The 22,603-nt window shown below is 48.7% G+C and overlaps 10 protein-coding genes across 10 annotated transcripts; 4 read left to right on the forward strand and 6 right to left on the reverse strand.

Moving 5' to 3' along the window:
* Window positions 1-291: 291 nt before the first annotated feature.
* Window positions 292-1,644, reverse strand: BHQ10_009634 (uncharacterized protein; the record flags this gene model as incomplete). The annotated part of the gene is made up of 1 exon (XM_040882571.1): window positions 292-1,644. One exon carries the CDS (start codon window positions 1,642-1,644, stop codon window positions 292-294), a length of 1,353 nt encoding a protein of 450 aa, XP_040738136.1.
* Window positions 1,645-2,577: 933 nt separating this feature from the next.
* On the reverse strand, window positions 2,578-3,280 carry BHQ10_009635 (uncharacterized protein; the record flags this gene model as incomplete). Its single annotated transcript, XM_040882572.1, has 5 exons — window positions 2,578-2,619; window positions 2,690-2,771; window positions 2,844-2,929; window positions 3,004-3,137; window positions 3,202-3,280. The coding sequence occupies 5 exons, from the start codon at window positions 3,278-3,280 to the stop codon at window positions 2,578-2,580; spliced, it is 423 nt and encodes a 140-aa protein (XP_040738137.1).
* A 262-nt stretch (window positions 3,281-3,542) lies between these two features.
* On the reverse strand, window positions 3,543-4,548 carry BHQ10_009636 (uncharacterized protein; the record flags this gene model as incomplete). The annotated part of the gene is made up of 2 exons (XM_040882573.1): window positions 3,543-4,391; window positions 4,438-4,548. The coding sequence occupies 2 exons, from the start codon at window positions 4,546-4,548 to the stop codon at window positions 3,543-3,545; spliced, it is 960 nt and encodes a 319-aa protein (XP_040738138.1).
* A 672-nt stretch (window positions 4,549-5,220) lies between these two features.
* On the forward strand, window positions 5,221-5,672 carry BHQ10_009637 (uncharacterized protein; the record flags this gene model as incomplete). The annotated part of the gene is made up of 3 exons (XM_040882574.1): window positions 5,221-5,284; window positions 5,332-5,477; window positions 5,532-5,672. The coding sequence occupies 3 exons, from the start codon at window positions 5,221-5,223 to the stop codon at window positions 5,670-5,672; spliced, it is 351 nt and encodes a 116-aa protein (XP_040738139.1).
* A 345-nt stretch (window positions 5,673-6,017) lies between these two features.
* BHQ10_009638 (uncharacterized protein) lies at window positions 6,018-7,494 on the forward strand (the record flags this gene model as incomplete). The annotated part of the gene is made up of 2 exons (XM_040882575.1): window positions 6,018-6,730; window positions 6,786-7,494. 2 exons carry the CDS (start codon window positions 6,018-6,020, stop codon window positions 7,492-7,494), a joined length of 1,422 nt encoding a protein of 473 aa, XP_040738140.1.
* A 58-nt stretch (window positions 7,495-7,552) lies between these two features.
* Window positions 7,553-8,310, reverse strand: BHQ10_009639 (uncharacterized protein; the record flags this gene model as incomplete). Its single annotated transcript, XM_040882576.1, has 2 exons — window positions 7,553-7,965; window positions 8,253-8,310. The coding sequence occupies 2 exons, from the start codon at window positions 8,308-8,310 to the stop codon at window positions 7,553-7,555; spliced, it is 471 nt and encodes a 156-aa protein (XP_040738141.1).
* Window positions 8,311-11,071: 2,761 nt separating this feature from the next.
* BHQ10_009640 (uncharacterized protein) lies at window positions 11,072-12,814 on the forward strand (the record flags this gene model as incomplete). The annotated part of the gene is made up of 1 exon (XM_040882578.1): window positions 11,072-12,814. One exon carries the CDS (start codon window positions 11,072-11,074, stop codon window positions 12,812-12,814), a length of 1,743 nt encoding a protein of 580 aa, XP_040738142.1.
* A 1,581-nt stretch (window positions 12,815-14,395) lies between these two features.
* BHQ10_009641 (uncharacterized protein) lies at window positions 14,396-15,588 on the forward strand (the record flags this gene model as incomplete). The annotated part of the gene is made up of 3 exons (XM_040882579.1): window positions 14,396-14,639; window positions 14,696-15,186; window positions 15,244-15,588. 3 exons carry the CDS (start codon window positions 14,396-14,398, stop codon window positions 15,586-15,588), a joined length of 1,080 nt encoding a protein of 359 aa, XP_040738143.1.
* A 64-nt stretch (window positions 15,589-15,652) lies between these two features.
* BHQ10_009642 (uncharacterized protein) lies at window positions 15,653-17,722 on the reverse strand (the record flags this gene model as incomplete). Its single annotated transcript, XM_040882580.1, has 1 exon — window positions 15,653-17,722. One exon carries the CDS (start codon window positions 17,720-17,722, stop codon window positions 15,653-15,655), a length of 2,070 nt encoding a protein of 689 aa, XP_040738144.1.
* A 2,482-nt stretch (window positions 17,723-20,204) lies between these two features.
* On the reverse strand, window positions 20,205-22,573 carry BHQ10_009643 (uncharacterized protein; the record flags this gene model as incomplete). Its single annotated transcript, XM_040882581.1, has 3 exons — window positions 20,205-20,740; window positions 20,797-22,249; window positions 22,307-22,573. 3 exons carry the CDS (start codon window positions 22,571-22,573, stop codon window positions 20,205-20,207), a joined length of 2,256 nt encoding a protein of 751 aa, XP_040738145.1.
* Between the last annotated feature and the right edge of the window lie 30 nt (window positions 22,574-22,603).

Below are 22,603 nucleotides of genomic sequence, written 5' to 3' on the forward strand. Positions count from 1 at the left end.
GGAACATTGAAAGTATGGATTAGTATATATCCACTAGATATCAAGTCAAAGTGGAGGCCTCGCATATGGCTATGGTTGACGAACAATATCCGTACTTACCTAAGTAGGAAAACAAAGAAAATCACTGCAAAGAAACTGCTCGAAATATTCGAACCAGGAGCTATCGAGAGTATCTCTTAGTCAGTCATGCAACGGCGTGATATTCTATAGGTACCGGTTTGTCGTGGGGAGATTCGATGAGTTTCAGGATAGATAGGCTTTACGCCAGTCGATGGATGAGAAGAAGCTCTGTCAACGAAGCAACCCCTGAATCGCCTCCTCGTTCCCACCCCTGAGCCGCACACCCATCGTAACCACCTTCCCAACCCGCTTCATTACGTACCGTCCACTCTTCTCCGATTCCACAACCACCAGATCCAGATACTGCGGCGCGTCGTGCGGGTTCAGAACTGCATCACGAGTCTGCGCGCTCAGATCGGCAGATGCAATGAAAAACAGTTTCTGGCCGTGCCACGGCCAGGGGTCGTTCGCAGTGTATGTGACCAGAGTTTTGAACTGCTCGTTTGGATTGTGTGCTTGACGGAAAACGGCATAGACGTGTTTCATGCCAACCAGTTTTGAGAGTTCAAGGTCTGCATTTGGTGGGCCGGACCATTGAGAGAAGGTGGTTATGATGCTGGATTTGAGAATGTCGGCACCTATGCCGACGGCGTGGTTCAGATGATGTAGTATCGTGCTTCCTCCTCCTCCTCCTCCTCCTCCTCCTCCTGCTGCTGCTGCTGCTCCGGCTGTTGGCGGCTCACGATACTTTCGAGAATCTTTAAAACTGCGCTTAAAATCAAACATCCATCCCTTGTTCGAGGACAGCCGTCCCTTGACCGCACCTTGCGGCTCCATAGCCACAGGCACGACTTCAAGCCAGCTCCACGCGCCTACTAGACCATCTTTAGTGACATGCCGACCATAGCCAGAGATACTTCCTCCCGACGCACCGGGAATAACTAAAGGCGCCCATCCCCACGGCGACGGTAGCCCAATCGGGCTGCTGAGACTGGTCAATATAGCAGCCTCCTGACCCAAACGCTGCAACAGCAGAATCTGCCCTTGTATAAGCGTCGTTTCTGCGTCGGGCCACTTGAGTCCGAATAATGGATACAAAGCGCGGACCATGTCGATTGGTTTCGTGGTTGTACGTTCGTAGCTGAAGGTTACGATCTTGCGGAGAGATGGTATGGGGTCGTGCGCCATTGTGGAGAGGAGTTTGATGGCGATGTATTGTTGCCAGCGCGTGGGATCGTGGTTGGCGAGGATGATGCGGTGGAGGAGGGTTCGGGGGTTAATCGGTGGAGAGTCGCGGTTCGTCAAGATGAGGAGGTTCTGGCTGAGCATGGCTTCTTGCATGGTCCAGAGACGGGTCATCCAGTCCGATGCTGTGATTGCTAGAGCAGTTTGCTTATCGTCTTCTGCCCTGGGGATGAAGTTGAGGAGGAGTCTGTCGACGACGAGTGTCGCTTTGGCGGTTGAGTACACAGTATCCATGGAATTAATGGCCATTGCTCGAACGGTTTTGTTTTGGCTGATCATGGCGACATSGAGCCATATCCACTGCACATTGAACCTGGTAATTGCGATTTCGAGCAACATATCCAAAACGCGGGAGCATATTCCATCTTCGGCGCTGCCCTGCCATCCATGAGACCAAACATGACTTATTGCCATAAACTCGTTTGCGGCGCAATACTTTGTCGCGCCATTCCGGCCGAGACAGAGCACTTTTCCGCTTTCCTGAGGCGTTGGTCTAACATTGAAATTGATACTGACACGATGACAGGCACTTTGACGAATGCTGTATGGCGCGCAGTAAGACCATGTATTCGACCCGGGTTTGCATTGATTACACGCCTTGATCCCGCCTACATGAATCACATCCTGACCATCCTGGTTAGACAAAGGAAGTAACCTCTCATCGGTACCGATCTTTCTTAATGCTTTGACGAGTTGAGGCGCGCGAGTCATTCCATAGCCGGGTTCACTGGCGAGCCATTGCGCTTTGTGTCGGTCATAGCCCGCTTGCCAGATAGAGAAGACTAAGGGATGTTCCGTTTGATGAAAGGGGCGTGGTTCGGAGGTCCAGCGAGAATGGAGTTGGGCGACTAGACAGAGAGATATGTTACAAGGGTCGAAGACACAGGGAACCGGTGCGTGGTCGCAGGGTGTTGCGTTGGTGCGGCTGGATAGGTAGCTGGCTAGGCGTTGTTCGAATGTTGACATATTATAGATATACTATATATTACCTGGGCAGGGTTTGCTTAGATTTGAAGGGAGGGGCAGGGGACCTATATAATAGCTACCTCTAGACATGATCATCTTTCTTCTTATCATCAAGTGTACTACGACTCATAACTCATTCGTGAATATAATACTAAATGTCAAACTAAACGAGAATCCGAGTACATCGCCATTAGTCTCTGAATGTATATCCCGACACCAACCTGGCCAATAACCACAACACCCTTCAATGTGAATCAATTAATCAATCAACCACTTTTTCCTTGATCAAATACTCAGATTCCAGAATCAAGCCAACAAATCATCCGGTCCAAACGAATCTGGCAACAGCTACCGATACAAGTTAGTCCACACCACTTTAATCATAAAATAGAAAATAGAGGGGGAAGACAAGACGTACCTCCTGGATAGTCGCAACCTTGTAATTCCCATCCTTGTCATACATGTATATCGGAAAACTCGGGGGTGTAAATTCCCGCATACTGTTGCAAAACATCAGCAAACAATCCTCAACAAACGCTAGAAAGTGGGTAGAAAGGAAAGAGAAGACGAACAACTGCCGACACATCCCACACGGACTCGCGGCGGGTTTGATGTCTGTAGCGACTGCGATCGCTTTGAAGGATTTATGGCCTTGCATCTGCTCATCCATCATCATCAGTTAACATGTATCTCTATTGAACAGTAAACGGAAAGACGAGGAGGGGGACGCACAAGCGCATTCCCAAACGCGACTCTCTCCGCGCACACGCCTACGGGGTACGACGCATTCTCAATATTTGCGCCGTCGATGTACTCGCCGCTTGTTGTGATGAGGCACGCGCCTACGCGGAATTTGCTGTAGGGGCCTTGCTTCCCCCGTCTCGGTCAGAATTTGTATGAATGATTGATTGGGGAGGAAAGGGGGCATACAGTAGGCTTTGGCCTTGGCGTCGATGGCCTTTTGGGAGATTGTTTGGAGTTCTATCTCGGTGAGGGCGTGGGCTGACATTTTGCTTTGCTTCTTTATGAGTAGGTCTGTAGGGACTAAGGGTTAAGATGGGGAGTTTGTTTTGCGGCAAAGTTGTGGTGAGGAAGTGGGGGAGTACCACTATCAGCATATCTACCAGGTGATAAGATACGACTATCGGGGACCTATTTAGGAAATAAAGTAAAAGTACGAACATCTCCATTTGAATCTATATATCCAAGGCGATTCAATGCAGGTGAAATCTATTCTATGTGAAATCAAACGCCGTCATGTCATGAATATGCTAACGAAAATAATGGCTCAATCCCTCATATATAGCGAAAATAAACGCTGAACTGGGCGCAGATCGTGCAACGGTGATACCGCAGCCACGATACAGCCCTTTTAATCCCTCGTGTTGCCAGACCGATTTCCCGACTGTCCAGAATGATCGGTTTGCGGACAGGACCGAGATTTCTTCGGTCTGCATGCGCGACTTGATAGTGTCGGCGGGGKAGAATATAAAATTATAGTTGACGCCAGCAGCGGCGCCGGCGACCATTTGCTGCCATAATGCTAAAGGCGCTGGTTCTGAAGAGTCAGAGGCTAATGACGACCTTCGAAAAAGAGCAGACACAGCTTCGTAACTTCCAAACCAAGCTGACGAACCTCCCGTCTCTCGAATCAACGTGCCCATCTGTCCTCGCCAAAGACCAAACATGCCGTGATGTCGAAAGACGGTTGCTATGATCTTCAACGGGCCTGGTTTGACGGTAGCAGTGCTGCTGGGGACTTGCATTTTACATTTGACCAGTTCAATCGGCGTCAACAGAACCGATGTAAAAGCACCCGACAAAGCACCACTGAGCAACAGACCACTGAAGGGCAGCGGATCAGAGGTATAAACGGTCGACTGTAGCAGGTTCTTTGCTATTCGGTAGCTGAAAAACAGACTGCTGTTTTCGACAGCAGCGCCGACAAGAGGCGCACTGATACCTCGGTACAGACTGCGAAAGCCATCGGATTGTATGGACTGGCGGAAACAGTCGAACGGTCCGGCGTAACGGAGCGGGACGCCGTGAGGTTGGGACTGCAGACGAACTTTGATCGTGTCAAATGGGTACTCGATGCATTTGCCGGCTATACCAGCAATCTGAAGGGTTAGCCAATGCCGTCTGCCAGCAAGAAAAGCGACATACCGAGCCAAAGGTGACATCTTTGAGAGCTTTCTGGCCGGAGTTTTGAGGTAGAGTGGTAGCGATGTCTACTGGCATTTCATCGCTATAAGCAGCATGATCGATAGCCGCCATTCGTGTTGACCGTGTTGATCGTATTGGATCGGTGGTGTGTAGGAGCCAGTCCGCGGGGTATATGGTAGGTAAGCTATGGGCAGGACATGGCAATAAATATGTGCGAGAATGTATGAGGGAATAAAGTGACCAAGTGGACCAGGCACGAGTCCGATATGAAACCAAGCCAGAAGAAGAACAATACAGCGGGCTTTAAGAACAAAAAAAGAGTCCGCCGCCGGAACACGAGTATGTCAAGTATCGGTAACAATGTGTCAATGTTTGAATAATCAGAGTTGTCCGGTTCCGCACATTACTCGCCGATGGTGTCAAAAGGCGTGCAACGAGCAGGTCGCATCACATGCAGGCGTAGTTGGGTTTGAAGAAAACGTGAAAAGGCTCACAGGAGACTTGGCTCAGCCCACGTAATAGAATGCGCTATGGGGCTGGCGGCATCAACAGCGGAGGGAGTTGCTCGAGAGAGGAAACAGAAAGAGAGAGACTTTTTAGACGGAGTAGGATGATTGGGCCGCTGCGACGGGTCCTCACCGCCCGAAGTGGCGCCGTGGGGTGGGAACAACAGTTTCGCCGAGATCCGCTTATCTGATCGCGCTAAGATAACTTTGGTAGAACTTTTCTTTCTTTGCCTGCTCCTAGTATACTAAACATAACAACAATAACAACAACAACAACATGGCCGACGTCGCAGTACCCGTTCCAGACAGCGGCAAGACCGAGGTGGGCATGCGCAAGAATGGTACTTCTATCTCTCTATTGCTATGTTGCGCAAACTAATCAGAGCAGGCAAGAATTGGCGCACCCCCAAAAAACCCTTCCGGCCCACCGCCGGCCTCAAGTCATACGAGAAACGACTACAAGACCGAAACAATATGGCAGCGATGAAGGAGCGGGAGAAAGAAATGAAGGACGAGAAGGAAGCCGAGCGACAGGTAGTCCTTTCTCCCTGGTGGAATATGTCGACTACGCTAACTCGTTCCCTGCAGAGACACATCCAGGCAATAAAAGACCGAAGAGCCGCCAAGGAAGAAAAGGAACGATACGAGAAGATGGCCGAGAAGATGCACAAGAAGCGAGTTGAGCGAAGGAGGCGTCGGGAGAAGAGGAATAAATTGTTGAATTCTTAGACACTTGGCGGTGATAAAAGTTTGCATAGGAGTTTGGTGTTGTTTTATATTTATTCAAGATATGATTCCCTGAATATTATTTCTTTTTTCTTCTTCGAACTCATATAATTCATTGTCGTGGTGTTGAATCATTTCAGCGTTATTGAGTATCATGGATAAAATCATCCGTAGCCTAGTCTCCGCAGCCGAGGTTGACGTGACGTCTTCACCTCAACTTCAACCTCATAACTCCAAACCCATGGAATCCACCAACATACTCAATTTGTTGATGTCAATCTCTAAAATTTAAAAATGAGAGAAAGGTGACGACTAGACTTGCTCTTCTAATCAAATCGCGCAATAAACATGGACAAAGACGACAAACCGTCTAGTCGACTCTCGACCTCGAGAACATTCCCAGTCAACATCCACCACCGTCACCGCTCCGAAGTAACGCGTCCATCAAACAATAATCATACTCAGAATAACAATGAGCAAACACGCAACGGACCGGAGGAACGACAACCGTGGCCGCGGAGGTTGTTTGTCGACACATCCGATCTCGAGCCCTCATCTTCCAACGAAAAGACCACCAAAAACAACAAGAACCAGATTAACGACAACAGCAGCAACAAATATGGGAGTCACAAATCACACCGACACTCTAAATCTCGAGACCACCGCCTCCCCCGCGCCGTGAACCAAATCACCTCCGCCGGTGGAGCGCGCAACCTCCTCCCCAACCGCTCATTCCATCGGCATACGCAAAGCCACGGCCACCCATATTTCGGCGTTGGCGGCGAGAGAGAGATAATCCCTGAAATCAGCTTCTTAAAACCTTCGAGCAGCTCGAGAGAAGATCCGTCGCGCTCGTCACGGTTTGGATCGAGATCGTCGAGTGCGCAGCGAAACGCAAATAATGCTAATGGCGGGAGKCGGGGKACCAGCCTCGTAGCTACGGAGGAAGATGATAGTGAGGATGTGAGTCGCAAGCTTAGTCTGACGACCGCGCGAGGGAAGGAGATTAAGACGGCGGAGGATTTGGGGTTGGCGCGAAGGGAGCGCGAGAAAGGGGAGGAGTGCGTATTCTAGCCTCTTGTGTTTTTGTTCATGGAGTCAAGCTAATGTAAGAAGAATCCTACGGTCGAAACTTGCAGGTATAGGCACCCTCGCGACGGATATAACACGGCGGTTGGATTACACATATTACAACCTGCTGGAACGCATATCGACGCTACACTCGACGATAAACACGTTTCAGGAACTGGTCGATTCTAGCGCAACGCTGCACGAAAGTTTCCAGCGCGATAATTCCGCGCTTGAGTCAGATATACATAAACAACTCGCAGATTTTGCCAAATTCGAGCCCCAGCGTCAGAGGATCGATGAGCTGGAACGACGCATGAAGGCGGGAAGGAGTAAAATGGAGAATCTGGGTGAAAGACTTGAGAAAGTCCGAGGGGAGATTGAAGGGTGGGAACGAAGAGAAGGCGAGTGGCAGGCGAGAGTTACGCAGAGGTTGAGGGTGTTGGGAGGGTTTGTGGTGGGATTGGTGTTGATGGTCATTGTTGCGTATGTTTTGAGGTCTATTCCTTCAGCATCGCCGACGGTACAGGACCTGAATTCCAGGATTGAAATGTTGTCGCAGTCGTCACGTTCTGTGCCTGATGCGCCTACGGATAGTGTGGATGTTGACGTTGATATGAAGACATTTCTGAAATCGCCGCTGCTCACGAAGAGTACGAATGACGAGGTAGATGAGCCCCCGATTACTGAAACGAATACTCATCAAAGCAGCAGCAACAACCCAGCAGATCCCCTTCGCCTCTTTGACGAACTTTGATATACCCACATAGCTTAGCATACCCAGCATATATTACTTAAAACTAATCGACACACAATCAAGTAGCAGCCTTCTTCTTCTTATCCTCCACCAACTCCACATTATCCTCCGGCACCTTGTCCCCGTGTGTATCAACTAACCATTCTAACAGATCATCGCTCACATCTCCCTGCACTGTAATCTCCTCCGTCCCCGCCGCCGACTTGGTCACACTCGAACCCGTCGCAAATTTTTTGCCCAACTCCTTCGCCACTTTTTTCAAATCCAATCCAAACTGCTCAAGACCGATGACCACAGTCACGTACTTCCGCTTGTTGCGTTCCACGCGTTTGATCACGATCTTGGAAGAGGCGAGGCGTTCGGCGTCTCGTGTTTCGGCCTGAAGGGCTTTGGCTTCTTTTTTGGCGGCGTCTTTGGCTGCTTTTTCGCGTGCGGTGATGGAGAGGGTGGAGAGGTTTGCATTCAATGCTTCTATAACGAATCATCAGTTTTGGTATGTAAAGAGAGTGGTCGGGGGGGGAGAGTGGCGGAGACCTTCAGAGTATAATTGATTGTGTAGCTCTGGGTGAGATTTTTGGAGCCATTCTTCGCATTTTTTGGATGTGCCGCCGAATTCACAATACTATTCTCGTCAATAACATCACTACAAGCGTATCGGATGTTGGGGATACCTCTGGAGGTAGAGTGCACACTACCCCCCAAAAAGTCAGTATGCATGTCATGTCATAGCGGGGATGTTGGATTTCAGACTGGCGTACCTCCACAGTAGACAATGTGTCGTGCGTGCAGTTCCAGGGGTTGCTCGACTTCTGCCATTTCTTTGCTGCGCTTCTTCGTAGTGATTTGATATATATATGGTGCTTTTGCTGGTTGGTGGTTGGTATATGGTATGTGTGCTAAGTAAGGTAGGAGGAGGAGCTCAAGCTATCGATATCGATATGAATGCTTGGCTAGGGTTGGCGGGGTGCGGGGGCTGTGATTGGTTGGCAGCGTCATCATGCCCTACAAGGCACATGAAGACACAGAGATATGAGAAGAGATTATATTTCGGAATGATGATTATTGCTTTCATTCAGACGTCATGTTGTTTGGAAACCTATGCTTGAAGTGAGCATATATATAGGTACATCTGATGCGTGAGGTAAATGATTCAGTCATCCTATCTGTGCTCTAGTCATAGCAACAATACGATCACCATAACCACGGAGATCAATTCCATTCAGAAGATGTTCACTAATCCGTAGAGATAGACTACGAGGTCAAGCATGCCCGACTTCTCCCGATTTCATAGCCCGTACAGAGCATCAGACGCCACCACTATTGCGAGTTACGGTTTACCTAGGTTGTCTGTCGATCGTTGCTGAATCTTAGCGACCACTGACTCACTCATCTATGTGTCAATGCAATGGCAGAGCAACAAGCAAATTGATACGAATGTCGTGCCAGGGGTAAATGTGATGCTATACACTGCAGTGATTGGACTGTATCAGCTGTGCTTCGCAACGTTGTAACATCATCTATAGTTAGCACGACAGTCGCTACATAGGGCCTGGACAGTCATAGATGCAGTATCGGGTACCCGAGACCTTGTACACATGATAGTTACATGTCCTCGGCCAAGCGCTTCGTTGCATGTCCGTGCAACATTCTGTGTTGTGGCAAATGCTCTCTTGAAGACTGTCCTCGTCTGTTGATCAAAGTGAATCGACAGCTCGGTATCTGTTCTTCCTCGGTTATGTCAATATGACAACGAGGTGATGCGGACCATAATGTTGATGAAGAGGTCGAATAGCACAGCTTTGACCTCTTCTCCTCATTTTCTGCATGACAAGTCGACAAGGCGTTAACGGTACGAGTGCAGGGATACATGAGTCTGTAGACTCAGACTGTAGCTGCTTAAGCCTAGACATTTGACATCTCCAGCTACGTAGCTATCGGCGGTTGCAAATTTAGGGCATTCCGCCTGGTGTTCTATGCTCGTCAGTCAGTTTCCGCATACAGTAGGCAATTAGCTAGTCAATCGGCTTCTTGCAATACTTCCGATGGCAGATAGCAGATGTACACAGTACGCAGAAGAGGGGCGGCTGAAGCACAGACATCGTGGCTTTGTTACATGTAGTACATCCAGGGTCTCCAGCCGGGACTGATTGGCCGATAAATAACGCCGAGCAGGGCCGGTCAATCGAGCCACACAACATTAACAAACATTAACAACACCGGGATATGGATGGTCGACGGAAGGCGGGACAGGGATTGTTAGCTCCGACTCTGATGGATAGAAGATATTGAGCGGGTAACGAGGGATCGGATTAATATTAGTGGTCTTAAGCGTAGACGGATATCAAGAGTCGATCATAAGTGATATACCATGGAGTTGTGCCATGGTCGAGGCTGATGCACTGACGTTGAGCATGCAGCGATATGCGAGATAGCTTAGCCCAATGTCCGTTTACCGGAGAGTTTCTCCAGATATCAACGTTGTAGACTGTAGACAGTATTTACTCGACAAATAATCAAACCAGAGTGCATGCGCTAAAAGGATCTAGATTCGGGGCCCCACGGTGCGTCGCTGGGCCGAAGGCTGATATGTACGAAGTATGCGTCTCGACGACATAGCGAGAACAGAATAGACTGCGCCTAGAAACCTCATACATAGTATAGTAAACTGATGGATGTTGATGATAGCGATAGAGATTTTTGTTGGCCAATGGGATCGGCTTGTTTCTTCTAGAACAGCGAGTGAGCGAGGGGAGAGTAGAAAGAGAATGCAGATTAAACAGGGAACCGAGCTTAGCGAAGACGGCTAGCCAATGAACAACGCGAATTGGCACACAGCTATCGCGACATCGTATGAGCACACTATATCTAGGCTGATTGACGATGCGATAGATGGTATCAGACTATGAATAGAGGTTGCAGGCCGGAGGAGTGCATTCCTAGACTCCAGAATCCAAGAATCGCAGCGGGTCTGTGGCGGTCTAGAGGGTCTGTGGAGCCGTTTTCATCTAGCTCTGACTGTCTTCAAGTATGTGTTGCATACGTGGAACTGTCGGATGCTGCGTTATTCGGATCATTTGTATCTTGTATCTCGTATCTCTTGTGCACTCCAGAGACATACAGAGACATCCTAGTTGAAGTCATCTCTCCATATGAGTTCACATAGTATGAGCAGGGATCGCTCGTATTATTGTATCGTATTACAGGAATGGCGCGGGCCGTGCTCCCCCCAGCCAATCAGACACGCCAGCACTAGCTGCATGCGGCTAGGTTCGTACACTATTCCCCCTTCCTGCCCTAGCCCCAGTACTAGTCGTAACTGACTACTGACTAGGAGCTGTGCGGTGGCGATCTGGGCACGCCGGCTTTTTTTCGACGCCTCTTTGTCCCTGCTCTTAGCACTACTACTAGTAAGAGATGTATTGACCGTTGGATTAAATCTACTTGCTATCACTATCAGTCGTTTCTGTAACTCGCACTCGCTCGCTTACACGGCCTCCTTGCAGAAAACAGCACCCGGTTCATCTGACAGACCTTCAAATATCGCTTCACCATTGAATATGTCGAGGTGATAGACACCATGAGCACTCTGCTTGCCACCGATAGGGATGACCTGCTACGCCCTCACTCGCTACAACCGCGCTTCATCGAACCCGACGACCCATACAACGAGCCCATGTCTGATTACTTTGGAGACGCCGAATTCTCGTCCACGGCTACCTCCAAACTCAACTTCCGTCCCGCTCTGGTCTCGCCGGTATACACTCCCACGCTGAGCAGCTTGTCATCAGAAGTGACGTCCGATGGGGAGGGCGATGAGTTAACCTTGCCCGCGTTTGACGCAGAGTACGCCGCCGAGGAACCAGAAGAAGACAGCGGGCTATCGACACCAAAAACGACACAGACAGCAGCGCCCGCAAATATACCGGATCCGTTGCTGCGAACGTCGAGTGATGATGCGTCGATAGAGCCGGAACCCGAACGACATGTCGATTACCTGTCGCATGACTGGAGGGAAGAAGATATCTGGACGTCGTGGAGGTATGTTGTGGCTCGAAAGGATCGATATAGCAACGGAGTCAGATTAGAGAATGCTTCATGGCGGACGTGGGCCAAAGCCAAGTATGGACTGCGGACGGTTTCGCCCGAGACGTTGAATTGGTTAAAAGACTGCGATGTGACGTGGTTATACGGCCCTTTGCAGACTGACTTTAAGCCAAACCAGAAACCTCCACCGCCAAGTGGATTGTCATCGTCAAATTCGTTCTTGGACCGGAAGTCCATTTTGAAAAAGAAAACTGCTTCTGAAGCTATCTTGCAACGATCGTTATCGCAACATACTCTACTAAAACATGCCGGTGCTATATTGCAAGCACAAAAAGCGGAAAACTACTCACGAGGGAAACCAGCATTCGGGCGAGCCACGTCCGATATGGGCGTTCCCTTGGCCCGGATTCTGGAATACCCATACACATCATCATCAAACCATTGCACACCGTCCGAGTCAGCCGAATCAGCATCGTCAGGTCTAGTCTCACCGAGTGAAAAGCGTCATATCCATTTTAACAACGAAGTGGTGCAATGCATTGCAGTTGAAGCCAAGGAGTACGAAGAACGCGATGTTGATCCCTCAGTGTTTTTCCTTGGGGAAGAGTACGACAATGACTACGACGAGTATGGCGAGGACGATTACGACCACAACAGATATTACAACGATGACAATGACGACACAGAGTCGGACGAAGGAATTGTCATGATGAAGCAGGTTATTTCTCGCACATCGCCAGCGGGAACGACGACGACGACGACGTCTACGTCAGTGTCATCGCGCAGTACACCGAGGAGTAGTACGAGCAGCGAGAGCAAGACCATTGCGCCTTTGCCACCGACGACGCTAAAGTGTCGTTCGGACACGCCTGAATTACCGTGGAGTGTGAGTCAGGACGACACACGCAGTAAACTGTCGCCGACGCCGTCGATAGAGACGCTCCGGCCACCAAGACCAGAAGCTAATTTCTTGCTTGACGACGAAGATGAGCAAGGATCATACTTTACCTTCAAGACACAACCACGACGACACACATATAATCCCAACAATCGACCCTGGTTCGTCAATCCTGAAGATCGCCAGGAACTAGAGTTCAACGATGGCGATGACAGCAGCAGTCCCGGAAATCTACACCTGACGCCCTCTGGCATGTTTATGCCGTACGAAGAAGGCGAGGACGCCTCGTATACAGGCATGTTTGGCCGCATAGTCGATACCGTCAACACAGCCCGGGACATTGCACATGTCATATGGAATGTCGGCTGGAGGAAGTAATTATCAATCTACCAGCATATTTGATTCGATTCTTGTATTTATCCATTTGCAACCTGTGGCGGTTTTTCTTGTCAAGGCCGGATCAAGTGCAGCGTTTTCCGTCTGATTCATGACTTATGATATCTGCTTATGATTTCTGCGTACTATTGTCATACGTTTATTAGGTATTGGGTGGATGGCATATTAAATAATTTTGGCGTTGTGTTAGCTAGGATCGTGACTTGGGGTACAGCAATCAAAAGCAATAATTCAATCAACCGAGAATTCGCGTAGTGCATTTTGTAGCTTTCATCTTAACTTGAAAAGTAGCCACAGGGAGCAACTCGACAATTTCTTTATCTTTTTCCAATACAACTCACAATATGTTCCTTGTGCACCCTCTCATCTCCCAGCAGCCTATCTCAAAACCCCCCTCACGACGCATCCAGATACAGCTCGTACGCCGGCATATGACACTCCACAAAAGAAATCACTTTCTCATCAATCATACCCGGAAGCGTGTCTCTGCAGAGGACGCGTTCCTGCTCCAGCCGCCATCTGTACACATTCGTCAACTCGTCAGTGTCCAGATGGACTAGGTAGTCCACGTACTGCGGACCCATGAAGATGTCACAGTATGTGCGGAGGTTGTGATTGACTTCGATGCAGCTGGACACGGCATGATATCGTAGTATCATCGTCGGGAATTGCATGTTCATTTTGTAGGGTTTGACTTGCTTTTCCTCCATTTCTGCGCAATGATTGACTCCTTCAAGGGCTGGAATCCGATACATCAGCCTTCCAGGACAATGACATCGATACTACTGCCGTACTCGAGGAAGAACAACACGCTAATTTCCTTCCATTTTGTTTCGGTCACACGTTCGCCTCCGCCGTTGAAGTAGCGCTTATCAAATCTCGGAATGAGCACCTCTCCTTCTTGATCCTCTGAGGAAAGGCTGGCAAAAGAACCCGCTTCGCTAGAGCCACGCCATGTGTCTCTGGTTGTCCACGCTCCCGCAGCAATGTGTTGCGAGTATTCTGATCCCGGACTTGCGCGAGCCCGTCGTGGGGAAGGTAGAAGTCGTCCAGAGAGACGCAGATGCTTCTAAGATTGTGCTGTTTGTTTGGCATGCGCACGATTTAGGTTGTCCAGGTTGTTATGCCGCTGCCTTGAAGGCCGATGAGGACTACGGAGAATATTTTCTGTCTTTTTGAGGAGGTGGGTGTGTTGACTGATATGGGGAAGGATGTGTTGGAGGAGCTCGTCTATGTTGTGTTGCGCAATCATGGTGCTTTTTGCCCAATTTGAGTGATATTTTCTGGCAGGGCAGAGCCTTGTCTAATCAAGTTTCAGACCACATGTTCATGATTCATTTCCATGATCCTGAGCTCTTGCATGTGGTGTAGAAGTGTCACCGGACATGTCTTTGTCCGGCCTGGGTCTTGTTGCCGGAGATGATTTCTGCGCGGCCAACCACGACATCAATTGAAAGACTATACTTGAATTTTGGGAAATGAGGGGTATATATAAACCCCTCTCGTTGTGTATTCGTTTTTAATTGCAACTATTTGACCTAATCAGTCAAAGTCCTGGATAAAATGTCCATCCCCAGCTACAGCATCGCTTCCATCCCCGCCGACGGCATCGGCCCAGAGGTCATTGATGCAGGCATCGTAGCCCTCCAGGCTCTGGCGGATACACTCAACACATTCAAGCTTAACTTTGTGCATTACGACTGGAGCTCCGAGACATACAAGAACACCGGCAAATACATCCCCGATGGAGGTTTGGAGCAGTTGAAGAAGCATGATGCGATTCTATTCGGTGCTGTGGGGGCACCTGGTAAGACTCTCTTTCTTTAGCTTGCTTGGAACTAAGAAAGCAAGCTAATAAGGTAGATGTCCCGGACCACATCTCCCTCTGGGGCCTGCGACTAGCCATCTGCCAAACCCTCCAACAATACGCAAATGTGCGCCCTACAAAGATCTTCCGCGGCACGCAATCCCCCCTCCGCAACTGCGCTAGTGGTGATCTCAACTGGGTCATAGTCCGCGAAAACAGTGAAGGCGAATACGCCGGTCAGGGTGGTAGGTCGCACCGAGGTTATCCATGGGAGATTGGCACCGAGACAGCCATCTTCAGTCGCCATGGCATTGAGCGTATTATGCGTTTCGCATTTGAGACAGCGCAGCAGAGACCGCGTAAATTGTTGACTGTAGTGACCAAGAGTAATGCGCAGCGTAATGGGATGGTGCTTTGGGATGAGGTTGCGCAGGTTGTGGCAAAGGATTTTCCAGATGTGACGGTTGACAAGATGCTTGTTGATGCGATGACGACGCGTATGGTTCTAAAGCCGGACAGTCTGGATACGATTGTCGCCACGAATTTGGTATGTATCCCCCCTTCCCTCTTCCGTATCTCCGAATGAGAATGAACTAATGGACAGCACGCCGATATCCTCTCCGACCTCGCAGCTGCGTTGGCAGGCTCCATTGGCATCGCACCTACATCAAACCTGGACCCTACGCGCGAAAACCCGAGTATGTTTGAACCCATTCATGGCTCTGCCTTTGATATCACGGGCATGGGAATCGCAAATCCCGTGGGCACCTTTTGGACAGCAGTGGAAATGCTCAATTGGCTGGGTGAGAAGGATGCTGCAGCTAAACTGCTGGATTGTGTGGAGAATGTATGTGAGCAAGGTGTTTTGACGAGGGATTTGGGTGGGAAGGCTACTACCAAGGAGGTTACAGAGGCGGTTGTTGCGGAGATAAGAAAATTGAAGAAATAGTTTGTATGATAGAAATTAGAAGAATTCAATTATACGCCGTTCGCCTTTACATCGATCTAGTTTTCTACAAAACGTCAAAGTCTCCATGGATAAGCCACGGCCCATCAGCTACAGTCCAATTCTCATTCATTGAAAACTCATTCAAGCTCGGAAAAGTCGAGGCATATTCAGGGCCTATGCCATAGGAAAAACCGTTCCCGGCGAGATCCCCAAAGACCATACTTGCTGGATTATAAATCTCGTTCCCCCTAGCAACCGAGGCAGCACTATTATACATGGGGGTCGTAAAGTTCTCTCCGAGCTGATAATGCCCGTCAATCGAGCCTCTGGATCGACGCATCGTTGGGGGTGATCGATTGTTTGAGACTGGAAATTGTTCTTGGCTACAATCTGATAATACAGCATCCCGTGGCGGTGGGTGTTGTTGCATAGATGGTCTTGATGCGTGCAAGTACGCGCTGCTCTGTTTGGATGATGTAGAATGAGACTCTTGCCTGAGTGACGACGGTGTACCATTTTGCGAATTCTTCTCCATGGCGGAGCACAGATCCTCTATAGCATCGATGCATGTCTGCGGCCAATCCCGTTCGCAGAGAGCAAGATTGCGAAGCACAGAAATGCCAATTCGAGCATATCGCAAAGCACCGTGGTTGGTGAAATGACCCGTCCAGGCGGCATACACGAGAATCATACAGGACATCCAGACAGCCGATGTGAATGACGGTGATGTAAGAGGAGCTCGTGATTGTGCTGGAGATTCCACAAATCGACGACGATTGTTATTCAAAGTAGGATTAATGTAGTCGTACAGAGCGACTAGCAAGGATCTCGCAGAGTTGATACAGGTTTGAAAGGCTGTCTTGTAATCTGCAGCCACGGGGTTGTGCGCCGCGAGAAGCGGACGATATAATGAAATTATAGCCTCATGCCTCGACACGATTAGCAGCAAAGCTTGGTAAGGCTGAAGCGGAGCTTCGGCCTCTGAATCAAGTGGATACACGTCATCATAGACCTCGTTCCACCATCGCAAGAGTACACTGTCTACCTCAGCTGCGTCTGCCAGATTTTCCCGACTATGCATGATCGATTTGTTCCGCAGCTCTGAAATCATTCCTCTTAATCGAGCAAATTTAGCCAAGTGGGTCAAGAGTCTCAACCGATTGTCTTCTAGAACAATGCCTGCATCCTCTCTGGTTGAATGTCTTTCGGCTTGCGGATAGCAAACATCAAAATCATCATCGCGAATACTAAGTGGAACTCCTAGTGCTTGATTGAGATATCTTTCCAGGCAATATATCGACCAGAAAATACGACGGCGCATCATAACGTCTTCACTAGTAAAGCACGAATATCGCGTTGGACAGCGGTGTAGACCCAGATGAAAGGTCATACGGGTGACAAAGCCCCCAACTCTAGAAGCAGCATTTAAGTGCAGGATAGAAGTCAAGAAAAGCTGAATACTGAAGGCTGCTTGGAGTAAAGCAATGGAAGACGCTTCATTTTGTAATTCCCACAAGTTGGTCATTGCTTCATGGACGGTTTGGTATACCAAATCGACTGGAATAGCAGCTGCTGAAGTGACGTTAGACAGGTCCAGCGGGTTCTTAACTGCAGAAATGGAGATCATAGACCGAACGATGATGGCGTCTGCTCGACTGACCGATTTTAACCCTCTATAGCTGACCTGCTCGATAACACGAAGAATACGGGGCGCATTCATAAAGGGGTAGATTGGATGCCAATTCTCAAAATAATGGTGCGTCAATTGCACCAATTCCTCAAATGACAGCGGTCGGTTGGTTGGGTCGAGTTCCTCTTTCTTCCATAGCGGGGCATGAGCTCTACTTTGACCTTGACCGCGATGAATATGATCATCTTCCCCAGGAACTAGAGTTTCATGACCGCCGTCCCTAGCCTGCTGCATATCTGTGAAGCGACGTGCAAAGGCATTGTAGACTGTGCGGACAAAGTGGATGCCGCTGGAGCTGCCAAGGAAGCTGACGGATGTATCATCCTTGCGCATGATGCCAAGCTCGCGTGGAGAGGCATGCGTAGTGCCAGTGCCGGTCGTCGTAGAAGCACATCTACGACGTTTGAGCTCGCGATGGAGATCGAGGTCATCGGTGTCAGCCATGATTGCGGATATTCATCTTTGTTGAGTCTTGACTACTCGATTGATATCCTCCATCAATATAGCCGTCTAAAATAATCATGCAGTTGATACATGTCGCATCGTCGTGAATGTAAGAAGGAACCGATGTGAGAAGCTTCATTCAGAGCAAAAAGCTGGAGAAGTCACGTGTGTCCGCGACTACTCGCTTGTGATTGGCTAGAAAGATGTGAATTCTTTACAACGCGCCCTAATCCCCGCATAGATTTCAGTAACTGATACATTGCTTATCTCACTTGTGTAAATACATCAACCTGCTCAATTTTACAGACAGCCTTCTATCTCCAGTATCAAAATCTCAACTCTCTGGGCATTCTGTATCGAGGAGAGCGGGGTTTGGTACTCCAGAACACCGGAGTTTTCAATTCCGGCTAGGGCTAGGGCTCGTTTATGATGTAATGCCGGACTTGTTCAAATCCGGACTGACTAACGGTTTGACTTGTTTGTAGGGCCGCCTTCAGGAACGAATTAGACATCAGGAACTTCTACCTCTGAATAGTCTCATTCATATCAATGTTCCAGAGTCGATTCAGAGTCATGACAATCTCGGAACTGAGATAGTCATGAGAGTCACAACCTCGGATTGACTCAGCTACCAATAGCAAATCCGACCTACTCGATCACTCTCAAATGGATACCGGTACGATAACATGCCCAATTAAGGATGACCTAAATGTCTGATTTACTACAGGCCCAGTAAGGCGAGAACTTCTACACCCAATTGCTTGTGAGCCATGTAGGCAGAAAAAGTGCAAGGTAATTATTCACGGTGATATCATGTCTCGTTTATCGTTGATTGCCTGACCAGGATGATTTAGTGCGATCGAGAGATGTAAGCATTCATTGCTATACAACTATCACAATTTAGTCAAGTACGAGTGAGCTGATATAAACGACTCGGTCCACGGAACAGACCGATTTGTACACAGTGTCTAGGAGAGCCATCAAAATGCAGCTATCCGGAGAGTGGCAAAAGGTGAGTCTTGTCGATGGTTTCATTTCGACCATCAGACTGACTCTACCAAGGGGCCTTCCCCTCGGCTATCTCACTCAGCTAGAACAGCGACTTGCTGATACTGAACTGGCCTTGTTCGAAGCACTAGCAACACTACACTCACTCGGCCATGACGAACCACCCTTGGTTAAGGCGTCAGTCAAGCCTGGAAATGAAAATAGACACGGTAAAAAAGCACGCATGGAAGAATGGGGCAGGTTACCTCTACGTGATGGAATGATAGAAGACATTAGGAACTGGTGGAATGTCAAAGCTGAAAATTATGTTACCCATCAACCTGCTGAGGGATGGACGCAGACTCAGCGCAATCCGATATCAGTCAGCTACTCACCAGCAGCAACGGCAAGGATTGACATTAATAATGCTCAAGCCTCTCCTACGGCGTCAGTGGTAGAGACTACCATTTCACCGGGCACACCACCTAATTATCAAGGAAACCTCCATTATGGTAACAATATCTTGAGACAACGTCCGCTGGAAACGGTTGCTAGCAGGGAGCATACCGTATCTGAAGTCAGCACAGAGTATAGGTCGATGGGGCCCCGTGACACGGATTACCCTGACATACAAATCTTGGATGCAAGAGACGGCGAAAAAGCTGCAGTACTCGCTAGTAAACAATCTAATCTGTATTTCTAGTACAGAATCATAGAAGCAAATTACTTCCATATAAACAATCGACAGGTTCATGCTGAAAAAAACCCCCAAATTTTCCACATCAAGGAAACAGAACCAAGCATTCTCCATCTGCTCAACCGAAACACTATTCTTCTCATTATTCTTGCCAAACGCATTCTTATCCGTAAGGTTCCCCTTTGGCACATTCCTAGCCATGGAAACAAGCTTCCAAGCCGAAGGACCGTCCCGAAAGACATCGTTAATTATCTCCAGACTTCGACGCATAGTTTCAAAATTAGAAGAACGCAACCATGATACGGGAAAGGAGATATGAGTCTGTCTATCTCAACCAATTCTGTACACTGTACCCCGAAAAGCTTGTTTATGACATGCACATAATCACCAATTGTGTCATTACGTGGATTTGAGATGGTCATCAACCTTAGAGAACGGAATTTTTGCCGGACTTGAATTTTAGGTATGAGGCGTGCCAGCACCCCGAACAGGACAATGACTTGCCCGGGTAGTATCAACAACTGTCAACCATGTCAAGAATTATCTTAGACATTACGATATACCTGGTCACCAGCTGTAAAGATGATGGTTACCGAAAGAACAACTTCAATCTCACTCAGTTCCTCGCTTTGCTCTTTCTAGTGCGCTATGATTAAAAAAACATGCAAGCCACCCCCAATATTTTACCCCTGATTCAATAGCAATCATGTACAATCACCCCTGTGCTATATTCCTACATAAACAGACTAGGTATCACTATCCAATTAGTATATAAACAAACGCCCAGCAAATAAATAATTACACCCCCCCGAAAACATCATAATAATAATCCTCATCCAGACCCTCCCTACTCGGTATCTTGGGCGTCTCACCCACAAACGCTGCATCATCAAACCTCACATTCAGCAACCTGATCTTCAGGCCGTAATTACTGATCAAATTAACAAGTTTGTTCGTTTCGGATGTGATGGGTTGTTGATTCAAAAGCATCAACAGCCCATCCAGCCATTCCGAGGCGACGCTGTGGCTCTGTGGTCGAAGTGTCAGGAGCGGGATTTCGCGTTGTGTTGCTCTGCTGCCGGTGCGTGTGTGCCCGGTTTCTTTGTGGGTGGTGACTGGAGATCTGGGGCCTGATGAGGAGGGGATTGTGGATGCGTAGCCGTGGATAGTGATTTTGGTGGATGATGTTGTTGCTGATGATGAGGATGTGTCGGGGGTAGGGTGAAGGGAAGATGAATTGCCGTTGCCAGGGGTAGTCTTGATGGTTGAGCCGGAGGAATCGTCTGATGAGGCTGAGACGTTTGACACCACCGACGACACGATAGATAAGTCGACTAATAATACATTAGCTGCTCGTTCTGTCAGAACAATATGGGGGAGGGGGGCTCACTCTTGTTAGAAAGACTATCCAAAGCAGGCGCCGTCTCCTTGATAGCGTCAAAATCACTGAAATGTAGATATCTCCTGTTATGTGACAATTGCACATATTTGTACCCTTGTGCCGGTTTATTATTCGAATCTACTATCGTGATAGGACTCGAGTCTTCTGGCCTAGGTGACGCGACAGGCTCATTTGGAAACCAAGCCCCCTGTAAAAGACATCGGATTCTCTGCTCTTTGACGAAGTGTAATGCTTCATGCTGTAGTTCGTCTCGGACCTGTCTCAAATGCTGGCCCCAGGCATCTTCATATGTGAGTTCGAGTAGCTCCATTTGCAGTTCGCGTAGACGCTGGTATTCAAAGTCGTCTAGCTCTTCTTCAACGTCTTGAACATCCTTTGTGCGTGGCGCACCGCCGACAACAGATTCAACCAAAATCCGAACTAGCTCAACAATCTTGTCGAAATCAGCAACTTCCGCGCTGGTGGCTTTCCACAGACGGAAGAACGCATGCAGAGCCGCAACATGGATACGCGACCAGTGCAACAGCAACGGTTTGAAGACTTTGTCGAAATTCGAGCGAGATTCCAGAACTAAATAGTTCTTCGCATCGTCTGTGGCCGACTTTTCAACCTCAAAATGCTCATACAGCACAGATGTAACCGCCAACGACGCCCTGGCAATAGGACATCGCTGCTCAACCGGTTTGGCCGATTGCTCCAGCAACATTTTCTGAAAATCATCTTGATGCTTTCGCACATAATCCGTCAGATCCATCATGCCCAGAAATCCCATTTCATGAAACTCTGCCGCGGGACTCTCACTCGGGAAACCCAGTCGTCGCCATTTCTCCGGGTTGTGTTTGCGTGATTTCTTGATATCGTTTTCACCTGAAGTAGTACCGTTCTCAGACGAGCCGCCAGCACTACTACCACCAGCTTCCTTCTTCTCCGGGTTACTAGCCAAATGAATCCCCTTCAATGCGCGTCTGTGATCCGGCTTCTCCAAATCTACAGCCACATTCTTCCACTTCCTTAACAGCAATTTCGTTAAAGACTGAAACTCAATCAATGGATGCGCATGGTCCTGCAACGCGCTGCCTTGCATTAGAATATACACAGCCCGAATCACGCCTAGATCTTGTAACCGTTTAATGAACTTTGGCCACTCGGATTCTTCGTCGTTGGTGATGGAGTCGCGCATTAGAGAATTGATAAGCTGCAATGCATTCGCGCATAGCGCATGATCAGCGGATGATAATCTGCTGACCAACATTTCGAGGAATTGCGGATGTTTGTCGATAGCGGGTTTGAGGGCTCGGAAGCCATAGACCTCTTTCTCTTCAGCTGATGTCTGTTCAGACTCGGAGCGAGCCGTGTGAGGGTGGGAGACGATCGAGACGAGCATGGCCATTGCCCCGCGCAGGATATTGACGAGGGGGTGCGTAACAATCAGATGGACTATCTACACTTCTTAGCATGCCTCAATCTTTTCGATAGTCTGTAAGAATACAAAAACTACCCTCTCGACAACCTCCTCATCCACAAACTCCCAACCTTTGTCAACCTCCAACAGCCGCGCAAAACTTGTCAGACTATACGCCAAAGTATTTCCTGTCGTTGTCAACGTCAAGTACCGCAATTTACTCAGCCCGCCCTCCGCAATGAAGATGTCGGCAAACGATGGATCGCCGATGCTGCCTTGGAGTTTGAAGGCAGCCATCTTACGGACAGCATCTTCGTCGCTGGCGAGCCGGGTGACGAGGTCGGAGGGGTTGAGGGTTTCCATGTTGTCTCTCTTGTGCTGAGGTATGAAGGT

This window comes from Talaromyces amestolkiae (assembly GCF_001896365.1).
Source record: "Talaromyces amestolkiae strain CIB chromosome Unknown scaffold25.1, whole genome shotgun sequence".
NCBI classification, from domain to species: Eukaryota; Fungi; Ascomycota; class Eurotiomycetes; order Eurotiales; family Trichocomaceae; genus Talaromyces; species Talaromyces amestolkiae.